The 12,929-nt window shown below is 33.1% G+C and overlaps 1 protein-coding gene across 2 annotated transcripts in view; it reads left to right on the forward strand.

Annotated features, from left to right (window-relative positions):
• The window catches only part of ced-6 (PTB domain-containing adapter protein ced-6), a 98,427-nt gene that overhangs the window by 69,057 nt on the left and 16,441 nt on the right, over window positions 1-12,929 (forward strand). For both annotated transcript variants that reach the window (XM_068765645.1, XM_068765642.1), the window contains 2 exons: window positions 2,617-2,734; window positions 8,404-8,568. In XM_068765645.1, coding sequence (XP_068621746.1) covers window positions 2,618-2,734; window positions 8,404-8,568 — 282 coding nt within the window. In that variant the 5' untranslated portion in view covers window position 2,617. The remainder of the gene's footprint in view (window positions 1-2,616; window positions 2,735-8,403; window positions 8,569-12,929) is intronic.

A 12,929-nucleotide genomic window follows, 5' to 3' on the forward strand; every position in this document is an offset into this window, starting at 1 on the left:
TAGAACTTGGTTTGTTGACTTATTTATATGGTTGATAGTATAATGTATACAACAAACAATAAAATTTATTTTATAAAAGCAGCCGTTGAGTTTCTGATCTGCTCTTCTTAGCAGATCAGTGTTCATTACCGGCGGTAGATTACTACATGTTATACTAATACATTTATGAAGGTAATGAAGTACAGCTAAGTCAACAAATCAACAGGGTTATAATAAAATTTAAAATATTTAAAGTGTTAATCAAATCATAATATTACTTTTTACTTTTATTACTAAACTAAATTTGATGATACTGAGCGAAACATATACAAGGAATATTGTATACAACTATGAAAGCTTTACAGGAGTGATTGTATAGTGTCATTTAAAAAGCTTTAAATCCTATTTGCAATTCACTTGTTTACAAGCCAGTTTAATGGCCACTCTGAAATTAATGAATTAAGCAATTTATTTTCAAATCTTAAAAGTTTTACAAATTACATCTACAGTAATATTAGTAACGATTAATCTTTTCTTAATTTTAAATGAACGTTGTTAGTAGTTCCTTTTTCTTTGATATGGATCTCTTTGGACTTCTCTTTTTGATATTGTTAACCCAGTACTTCTTGAGGTTTCTAGATTATCAATATGTTACATTAATTATTATTTATTATGAGATTGGCAAGTAACTTCTAGCAGTACAAATTCTATAGGAATATTTAGTAAACAGTAGTTAATTTTACAACTGTATGAATTTCACGTCATGTTGACTATTATTACAACATTACATGACTATACAAGAAGCGTGCTATAAAGTATAAACAAATTACATGATTTTTTTTAAAGATGTTGCAGCCCTGTTATATAAGCGCATGAACTTTTAGCTCCTTTGAGTCAGTTCGCAATAGACTCGCATTGGCAACACTTTTACAATTGTTAGTAAGTAAAGAGACGAGAAAAGTTTTTATTGCTTCTTCAACAAGCTGTTTATTAACTATTGTGTGTTTTGTTAACAGGAAAAGTAAACCAGAAGGTAAACATGTTTTATAGCTTCTTATAATTTTATCTGAAACTGAAAAACCTATAATTTATCTCTTAATATTAATCTATAATAAAAAGAAAGAATTTTTAAATATAGAACAGAATTGTATAGACTTTTTGCCTTATAACAGATGCTAAGTAATTAATTACTTAGCATCTGTTATAAGGCAAAAAGAACTAAGTAATTAAATTAAAATTATTGTGCTAGTGACTTTATTCCTTTAATTTTTAATATAGAAACTTCATCATTAACATTATCATTTCAACGAGACATCTACAGATTTCCAATTATACCGTTTGGAAGCGACTTGTATCCAGCTAAACAAAGTAGTTTTTCAGTGGCAAACGTACCGTAGTACGCTACATTTGCTGGCCCATGGTCTCCACTCCAGAACCTTAAGATCTTAAGGCTGCTGTGGTCTGCCCACACGATCTGCGGCAGAAATGATGATGATAGAATAACTACCGTTGTCTGCTCGATAACTTTAGTGATGTACCCATTAATAGTACCAATCATAACAAAATAGTTACCAATACGTTAATCAAGTGCTATGACTGAGATAAAGTTATTGTTTTAATTAACTTTTAAACTAATGAAAGAAGCGTTACGTTACTTCAATATTAATGGTGTTTATATTCATGATATTAATTCGGTCATTACAACGCACGTATGAAAACAATAAGATAGTATGAGACGGTAATGTTGCGTAATCAATTGTAAATCTCATTTCATTGTTATCTTTACGAAAGAAAAACAAACAACGTAACTCTCATTGGGTTTATGAAATAACACGTGTACGGTTTCGAAGTACAAAACATGTAAATAATTTTCTAGTACAAAACTGGTTTGTTTTTAGATGTACAGTCGTGAACGTTATTAATTATTTTTTAATACTTGTAATTTGATTGTATGCGCTTACCGTCTATCGGACTGCCGGAAGTGACATATCTTTATTCCTTATACTTTGTCATCTTACTTAACCCTTTTATTTGCAATACCTTGACTCAAACCATAAGAGAAATCTACAATCCTCAAATAATACTCCTTTCACCTTATCAGAAATACGATATCGTTCATTCTTTTTACCCCGTCCAAAGACACTTGCCTATTTCCAATGGAAAGTAACTTCACTTTTAATGCGTGACTCAGTACGTAGTAAATAAAGTTTTGTTTTTTTATTTTAAAAAAAAATCGGCAATATCTACCAACAAACCAATTTATGGATAATAATGACCTTAGAAAATGAAACAACTGCAACGTACGCTTTGTAGCATTGTATTAAACGTTTATTATTACTAAAGTTATATAAGCACAAAGCGGATTTTTGAGTTTTTGGGTCCCATAGCCAGGAAAGCGGTGAACATTTAACTTTTGGCTACCGGAAAGGTTGACGGGCGGTCACCAACAAGGCCGTAGTCTCATGTTCTAATCCGAACCACATGCGACACCATAGTAGGTAAAGCAATACATATCGCCGAACTCCGGCACAGATGGCGTGCGTAGTGCGTCACAAACTTTATAAAAAGAGTCACGATCATCAGGAGTGAGTGATACGACGCAGTGAGGACCAGTATTAAAGTTATATGTTGTTGCAGGATGTCCACCCTGCTGTTCTGGCAGGGCCGCGGTAAGGCCAATGGTGCGCCCAACGGAAGGAACTGGATCCACGCTCCTGATGCTCTCGTCAAAGGACACGTCGCATACCTTGTAAAGGTAAGTTCAGAACACTTGCTCCTCGGTTCTCCATGTCATCCAACAAGGCTTCCATTCCTCTATGAAAGATCGTCACAATGACCGGTTTTCGCTGCCCGCATCAGCTACAACGATGACCTTGATGCTTTGCCTTAGTTCACTCTTGTTACTACATCTGTGATCCTTATTTTGATACTTCCAGGCATCTCATTCCAAGACCTCCTGACTAATCACGATACCTCAGGATCCACAAGACTTAGAGATTGAAATTTGAAAGGAGCATTTCCTTCGCTGAGTAGTGATCGCCTAAGGTTTATAATTTTTACAGGGTTGTGGGGGCGTTCAATATGTTCGCAAAGCGAGCGGGGTAAATATACATAACATAAACGTCTACAAAAATCACCTCGGTGATCGGCAAAATGACCATACGAGTTATGTGTACTTTAAAAATTCTCTTTGCGACTATACCAGAATATACACGAACGAAATTACTTTTGATAAGATTTAAACGGCACAAATTATTGTCTTCGCGCAACTAATACTAGGCATTTAAATAAGAAATTACACTTATTAGGCCTATTGAAAAACAAAAAATACTATGATTGTTCACAATAAAAGGGGCCGACAGAACGTGGTACCAAAACAAAATATTCATAAGTACTACGCACATTGTAATACAATGACGAGTAGATTGAAACATGAATCGATTTACGGATCAGACAAAATAAGTGCGTACACATAAACATTATCACAACACGTGCCCGAAACAGATGTCTATATCGGATGTCGGGGGCGTTTGAGTGCGTGCAAATATAATTGTTATAGCTATCGACTGTATGCGACTGTACTCTCAGAAGTATTGTTTGCGGAAAACTTGCCGCCGCGATATCGCGTAACCTTTGGACTAGTCATCTGTTTATTGAATATTATAGTTAATTGCGTCGATATCTTGTCCGTTGTCTGACGTGTATGGCTGCTTCATGCGAACAAAAGCCATATTCTATAATTGTCCTAAGAATTTTACTGGTTTAATTTCGAATCAGAGAGATAATTCAGTTGGTAATGCAATATCTGCGTGGTACATCTTTATTTTTAATGTGCGATGATGCGAGAAGCGCAATAGTTATCGTGGATATCTTTAAGAGATTTCTGTGCCTTACTGTTTAATAAAAACTTTATAGATTAGGCTGTGTAGAAAAATAATTAAATCATTGTTTATCAAGTATAACCTTTTTCTTCTATCAAACTAACGTGGTTTTTGTTAATTTTTAATTTTACCGTCTTCGTTGAAACTTCTTATTCTAATTTTAAAATTGATCTTTAAAAATAATGCACGATTAATTAAACTCTACAATAAAACAATTACGAGGATATGCCAGTACATGAATGGCATATCATTGCATATTTTTGTTTTGCGTCATCATCTGGACATTCTACTTATTTATGTAGCCGTACTGGGTTTAATGATACTTTATTATTTAAAAAAATATATATACTTGTAGTTTTTATTATTTAACTAATGTTAATTATTCTTATTAGTGAACAGTGGTGGTCTAGCGGCAGAGGATTGAAAGCTGCGATCATAGGTCGCGAGTTCTTTTCTCGGGAAACAGTTTTATATTTCCCGTAATGTGTATTAATTATGTAGAATTGCCACTGCTCATCCATAAGTTTCCAGAGGATGGGCGGCAGCATCATCTGCGTATTATAATATCACACTGCGATCACCAAACCGCCTGCCAAGTCTGGCGATTTTATCCCACTATAGGTATTTTTGGGGGAGGCCTGTCTTGTAGTCTATGGGCTGAAACGAGGAATTATTCTGAATACTACAGGGAATCTAGAATGGAGGTCGATCTATGTTTAGCGGTGACGTCTTACGACTGAAATCATTGTTTATACTATATATGCATCAATACGCATGAACATATTCGCAATATAACCCCAATTACAAAAATATAATGAAAATCGTATAAAATTCAAAATACATTTTTATTTGTGTATATCTAAAGAGGATTTTATCATGTTTGTTCCTGTGAACTAGAAAAAATTGAATGTTACGTTTAAAAAAGTTAAATATAAAACCACAATAATACAGACAAAAGTATGCAGCGATAGATAAAATTAGAACAAAAAACGTGACCCATATAACTGACACCAGTGTAAACGTTTGACGTAATGCCCGATAAGGATGTAAACTGCATCCTGGGATCACACCCGCTGTGAAATAAACAAACGTTATAATTCTGTTATCTGTAAAAGAGATCATTTATTTTTACATCTAGAATCAATTTTTATGTTGCATTTTAATGTTATTTATAAAATTAGTTTCTCTTTTTCTGCTATAATAATTTACAGACGTACATCTTCAATTTCACCTAAGCGTAATCTCAAGTAGTAATGCAATAAAAATTGGTAAATGAACTTATAATACAGTGATCAAGAACTAAGGTAAATTTATTTATAAAACGTAAAATCTTTATTTATTCTTTCAAATCAATTTCATTACAATCGCAATCCTTGAAAAAATCGGAATAGTTTTTCTGGCATAGCTGTCAAGACATTCTTCGATTCGGTTTTTATCTGTATCAAAACGTCTTTTCCGCATTGGACTTTCGAATTTGCTGAAAAGCCACAAGTCGCAGAAGCTAATTGGGCGAATACAGTGGTTGTGTAACGGTATGATTCGAGTTTGATTTCTTTTTGTTCCGAAAAGTGATTTAGAGCCATTTTGGCACCAATCGCAACCCGACACGTTTCTTCTTCCTATTTTTAACCTATAGATGGTCACAGCCAGGGAACAGGGGCCTCCCCCAAAAAGATAGCCACAATGACCGATCCTGCGCTACTCGCTTCCAGCTACTAAATTGAAACATTTGACAAAAACACGTACAACTCGGAGATAATTAAATCTTTTGATAAACAGGCGCTTTGCAATTGTTATAGACAATCCTACCAATCTAGGAAAAAAATTACCTGCCTTTTTAATACTCGGAATTTGTAAATGACAATTTCATTATACTATTTAATATCACAGTAGTATGACAGTAATTTTATTAAGTATTTTTCACAACATATACATGAGTTCGTGTTAGAAATATGTTAGGATTATTTATATTAATAATTGTCAGGACGAAAAGACTGTTTATTTGTTGATCATATGACTAACCCATTACATCATGGCATTATTATAATTTTAGCTGTTGAACATCCACTACTAGACATTGGTCTTCTCTATAGATTTCCAACAGAACCGGTTGGAAGACCTATGTTACTACGATATGCTTTATATTCCGATGTATTTGAAATTAAATGGTAATAAACAAAGCCAATAAAACTAATCTTGTAATATTTGAACAGTTGGAACACATATTTATTAATGATCGATAAAAGCTTCCACGCAGAGAGAAGTCCGTTTTCCACTATGTTGAAACAGGTCAGATCGATGTCACGAATCTCATAGAAATACGGTCGTTTACATTCATTACTTGTGTAGAATATCGAGTTGTATAATTAACACAAAATGTATCCAGGATTGAACCGCCGACCCACAATCTTAATCAAAGTCATTAATCTCTAGCCTACTAGTGTAATTACATCGTGTATTATACATGTAATCATCTGTTCACTCAGTTACAGAACTTCTATCCCTTGTTTTACATTTTTGAGAATCTTCACTGCGTGTATATTTGTATCCTGGAATATGTGCGCGGTAGGACGATGTATGTTGACATGTGTCAAGCCATCTGTTCTTAAAAATCTCGTGTGCGTCTCATCAATACCGTCTTACCGCACACGTACCTCCAGCAGTGACTAGCATGTGCAAACTATTGGCACAAAAGACATATATATGTGCATACTCACATATATATATATATATATATATATATACATACACGTATATTATATATATATATTTGTTAAATTATTATATATAGTAATAAAATTTGTTTTGATTTATGTCAAGCCGTGAACTTCCTACGAGTGAAATGATGAGAATGATCTATATTGCATTGTGTTTACAAGTCAATTTTATTGGTGACCACGCCAAAACAAAACGGAATAGCGTAATAACAGGATACCTATTTGATTATCTTTAATTAAAATAGTCAATTAAGCACATTTGCAAACACTACGAGTCCGTGTATTCTTGTGTTCGCAGCGAAGCGAATTCACCGACCTCCCCTTGACATTAATTTATTTGTTCTTAATATCGTTAGTCCGTTGCAATTATTGCAATTACGTAATACTGGATGTGTGTAATTAGCTATTGTGTTAATGCTGCAAGAGGCTGCGGTTTCGGACACATGTCGTGCGTATTCAGCTCATGGCAACGAAGTGTTTCTGTGTTTTATTTTTGGAAAAATTAAATTAATTCTTGCTTAATTTCTAACCAATTTTGTATTTTTAATTGAGCACTTTAATAAGTTGTTACCACATCTTATTTAATTGAAAACTACTGTTAGTTTTGCAAACAATTGTCGTTCATTGGCGATATAAGAGAAGTTAAATAACGTAATTCTATTATTAACTCGAACTGAAATAAATAGTTATGAGAACACCCATGTAATCTTAGAAATTTCATATCATTGGTCATTACCAGCCGTAAGAGGTTCACTGCATAGAGAAGGGTAGGAAGCGGCCTGGGCTGTGTTTTCTTCTCCCGAACCATAGGGTCACAGCGGCCATCTGCAAGCTATGTGGCCCTGCCTGACTCCCCCTTCATTTGGTCAATCCGCTGGACTTCTCTTCTTTGATTCGATCACATAGAAGAATGCCAAGCATTCTTGATTAATTCTTCTTTATTTTCTATTTATATTGATCTCAGTTATTAATAATCTAAAAATACAACTACTCAATTACCAATTTAAATTTAAGTAAAGGTAACGAATTAACTGCGGAACTAAAGTTTACTAACATCGACAATTTCGACTTGTATCACGCTAGACAAGTTTTCAGTTACATTTATATGATACAAATGCAATCATTTGTAATATATCTTTATATATAAAAATAAATCTCTTATTTCCTTGGTCACTCCATAACTTGAGACATACTTTATCGATTTCGTCCACCCTTTTTTTACAAGTTTGTTCAAGATTTTTATGTAATAAAATAGGTGACTGTTAAGAAACTCTAACAATGGCTGAAAATACAATAGCTATTAAAACAGTTATGAGGGGAAAAAACAACATAACCTACACAAAACATCAGTAAAAAAATCAATACGCTTGTCGCAAATGATTACTCCGGTAATCTGTCTTCAAATGTATTATAAGTTACTAGTTCTTAGGTAAATACGTCGTGCAAATATTTTTCAATGTTTCAAACATTACTTTTGGCATAGAAACATGATCGTTCGCACTTTGACCCTCATTGGCAAGTTCATAGTCGCTCAACGGGAAATGGAGAGACATATGCGCTGGATTTCACTACGAGTTCGAATCGTAAAGAAGACGAACTAAAGGAACCGACATAGTACAGGGTACCCCCAAGTTGATTTAATCGCTAGCAGACCAAAACAAGTTCTAGAGTTGAGATCACGAAACGGAGAGCGCAGCATCGGCCATCCGCCTACATAGTGGACACACGACTTTCTTAACGTAACTTTTACAACCGGAGGCCTATGTCCAGCAGTGAACTTCATATGACTGAAATAATGAAATCATTTATTTATTTATCTTTTCCAGTTCCTAGGCTGCACACAAGTTGACCAGCCCAAAGGCATCGAAGTAGTTAAGGATGCGATAAAGAAGTTGCAGTTCACGCAGATGCTGAAGAAGTCGGAGGCAAAGGATGGAGCTAAATGCAAGAAGGTCGAGATCACGATATCCGTAGACGGAGTTGCCATACAGGTCAGTATATAAACAAAAACTATTAATTTACCTTAGTGTTATCAGAGTGAAAAAAACAAACTTTTGACGTAGTTAGAAGCTAAAGTAAAATCTTCAGCACATAAAATGTAAAACTAGAAGAGGCGAACTTTCAATATTTCAAAACTTCACTCAAGCATGACAATCACAAGAGCATGTTTTTAAAAAACAAATTTATACGTATAGGTGCACTGAATCTTGAAAAGACATACGTGTCGTATGTAATCATTACAAAAAAACCGGATCCGTTTTAACATTTACGTTAAAAATCAGTACTTTTAACTAAACTTAAAAAACTAACTTTACTTAAACTTAACGTTTTAACTATACTACCCCGTAGTATAGTTAAAACTGTACTGCAATACGTAGCTAAGAAAGGGTTACAATTGTTAGCACTCTTATTATATTTTTCCTGTATTCATTTTAACAAAAACCTTTATAAAGTCTTTCTTTTTTTCTTTAAATATCTTTTTAGTTTGGTCATAATCACGCAAAACTTTAGTATTTACATATAAAAGTATAAATTCTAATACTTGCTTTAGTATGTTAAGATACTTGTTGTAATCCTAAGCGTTAGAATAATGAACAATAAATGCTCGCCAACAAACGCGAGATATCTTTTGAGCTCAAGGAGGCTGTTTTAATTTATGAATGCTATTTGCACGTAAAGAGGATGGTACGAGAATATAAAATATCTATTTATTAGTTAACATTATCATAACTTCGATACGACATCGATATTGAAGACAAACTCCATTAGAAGCAATTTTTTTTCTGCAATTAATATTAGTTACCTTTTATATCCTTTATAGGCGATGACGAGGTCTACGATGACACATGCTTGCCTAGTAGAAACGTATTCACTCTTGTCTTGCAGACTCCTACGTTACAATTGGCTCAAAAAAATGACGCCAGTAGGTTGTTGCACTCAGAAGCTTAGCTCTCACGAAAGCATTGTTACCAATCAGCCTCTTGGCTCGTTTCTACATGGAGTACAAAGCTTCGAGTTGGTACTTCACTGATCCATCCTAAAGATGGCTATAGTATTCTATATATGAACGGATTTGTGCGACGTACAAACTTATGAGCTGTTCAGGAGTAAAATATTGCCAAACCTTTCCCAGAATTGCCAGCTTTTTGGTAGTTTTGTACTGTTAAGTTAAACCTAGTTATCTGAGAAGTTATTATATCAGTAGTATATATTAAAATGCAAAATATATTACAACTGATCAAAAAAGAGAAAATGCATTTTTAATATGAAGCTATAGTAAGATTTTCGTTATTTCGTAGACAGATTTTTTTTTGTTAAGAACAAATACTGTCTTGCATACCTTTTGTATCTTAACCAGGTTTGACGTTACAGAGAGCTGGAAACGCTTAACCTTCAACTCTTTCTTATACCATTAGTCTAAATTGTCTATCATCATACTATCATTTTATAGCAAACATAATAAAATGAAGATTAATCATCGCGAGCAAATCAAACGTCAGCATAGCAATGCGTTTCTACATGTTTTCACTTTTCACCCAAGTATAGCGCTCGCGATTGCTTGGAGGTAGAGTTGCTGGGACACGATGGTGTTTTTATCGATATAATAAAAAGTAGTTAAGTAATAAATTTAACTATACTCAAGAGGTTTTTGTCACGGATCAACTGTTCATTTATAGCATCATCAAGTTTGTAGTGGCGGTAACGGAGCTTAGCTTAAAACTCTTTTTAGCAACTAAACTTCCAAGTTACTTATCTCGGTACATTACTTTACAAATTCCACCTCATTGTGGGGTCGCAAACCCGTTATCCAGCTAAATATTCCCTGACTCCGCACTGCAGACACTGAGAAAAAAACCATGGCTTGATTTACATGGAGACACTTTTGACATTACGATACGATGGTACTTGAGAGGTACTAACCAAAATTCTTATGATCCCCTTTTAATACCATAGGTATTTTTCTTTATACACGTAGTTACATTTATAACAATTCGCAAACAATTATAATAATTCTAATTATGGTAATAAATCTGTTACCATGATTAGAATAATAACAGTGGAAAATTCTCCATTCACCAGAGCTTAAAAATAAACATTAAATTTTCTTGAAATATTAGTATTGTAAATAATATTTTAATTAAATTATTTGCTTGATAATTGTTTGTCAATTTTAAGTTTCAAGTCAAAATTTAGAGACGGTGGAATTAAACAATATATCACATTTAATACACGGGGCAATCAGAATAAAAAATGTTAAAAATTTGAAAATTCATATATTATTTATTATGGAGAAAATTTATATAATATATTTATTAATATGTAAATTAATTATAGATAGGAAAAAAGATTTCAATAATAATAATAATTTATGTAAAATATCGATTACTAAAAACACGCGTATCGATACATGACATTTCTACACTCGCAAAGTTCGTTCATACCTCGGTCTCCATTGTATGTTTATTTCGTTATTATAACAAAGGTTTCGTTTTCTTCATTCGTGTTTTGCACCGCAATCATTATTTATACAAATGACAAACTTTTAAAGCGGTTTCTCACCAGACCAACATTGTCTACTACAACGGTGTCTTTTGGCTTAAACCGTTGACGTAACAAGTTATATCACGTCTATACATACACTTAATGTTTACTATACATTTAATGTTTTAATAATAAACAATCATTACGTACATTGCAAGACGTATATTTATATTTTCATGGTACACGATATTATTTTTTACTGTATCCTAACACTTCATTTTTTTTCTTTTTGGTTGACTTAAAATATTTGTCAGCCAGTCTTGATTTACTCTGTGGTATACATAGAAAAAAAAAAGTTTTTTTCTACCATTTACAGATATTTCCACATGAATCTTTAAAAAAAATCACAATCTTCTAATTCTTCAAATTCAAAATTAGAAACAAAATTACATCAATAAAAAATTAGGAAGAAATCTTCATTAATATGTTCGAATTTATTTTACACATTTGGTAATTCATTTTTATTTATATAAGAACGGAAGAGAAAACCTGAGAAACGGATACCATATCTAAATAAGGCAGCAAGCATGCAAAATTATTATAATTTGTCAGGACAATGTTTAACCTAGTTACCTTATAATTCAACAAAAACATTTTTTAGTTTTTAATCATGATTTACTTTTATAGCGTAACAAGGTTTGTTCATCTCACTAGTTAAATATAATATTGACATTATTAAAATCTGCTGAATCTTTATTTAAGCCACTTTATGTATAAATAATTACTTTCGTAGTATGTTTTATACTGTTTGCGTCTGTATATAAAGGTAAACTATATAAAAAGAGGCTTTTTTATAGTAACCAAGTTAGTGGGTCAACTCGGGAGCCTTGATTCAACCTATTATCTTAGATTTTCAACATTTTCAAGATCGCCTAGGTTACCACGCCTCGGAGAGACTTGGAGAGAAACCCTTGCGTAACTCGAACTTCTGCGCAGTGACTAAAACCCCCTATTTTTGACAGACATCGTAAAGAAATCAGTTAAATCATTAGTCATTGTGACTAAAAGAAAACAATTAACACAAATAGGCCGGAAGGTGCGAAGCTGTTTATATAATCTTGACGGATTCGTTTGTGGTCGGCGCACGTTCGTCGCTACGTAACTGGTTTAGTTAAATTTAACCGAGTTTGTGTAGTGGTTTCTCTTTATGTAACACCAGAATCGCCTTGTCGGAGTACTCGGAGTTGGTAAATACAGTCGACACTTGCGCAGATTTCTTCGAAAAATTTTTAATTATGCAGTGCCCTCAAAAAGATACAATTTATAAAACAAAATGGACCATCCAATATACGCACTTGCATTAATTAAACTAAGTATGTAGGTAAAATGATCCTCGATGTATGCTTCTTTATAACACAAAGCTTTTTGAAGTTTAAAGAATCAATTTTTTTTTTTAATTCGACTCGTACCTATGCACAAGAATATTCTATTTTGCATGTAGATAACTCTCTTGTTAGATTCTAGTATGTGCCGTACAACTTCTAGATATATAACCGTACCGCTGAGATTAGATTTTAATTTGAAAACTAGTTTTAATGTAGCACAGGATGGAACTTTCTTGTCTAAAACTAATCGAAGTCTAACACGACTGCGATTGCGGATTGAGACGACAAAAAATTCGTAAGTAATGTTACATCCAATGTTTACATGTTACAATCTAAATTTGCAGCACATATACGTTGAAAATTTACATTGTCGCTTCAAATCTTAGCGATTACAAAATTTATTTAATTATGACAAAGTAAGAAAAAGACCCATATTTACCCACTTCCGCACATAATTAAGTGCAAAAAACAAATTATGTGCGGAA

The sequence above is a fragment of the Battus philenor genome, unplaced genomic scaffold (assembly GCF_028537555.1).
Source record: "Battus philenor isolate CCGP_79_NKW_IND1 unplaced genomic scaffold, ilBatPhil1.0.hap1 SCAF_20, whole genome shotgun sequence".
Classification (NCBI taxonomy): domain Eukaryota; kingdom Metazoa; phylum Arthropoda; class Insecta; order Lepidoptera; family Papilionidae; genus Battus; species Battus philenor.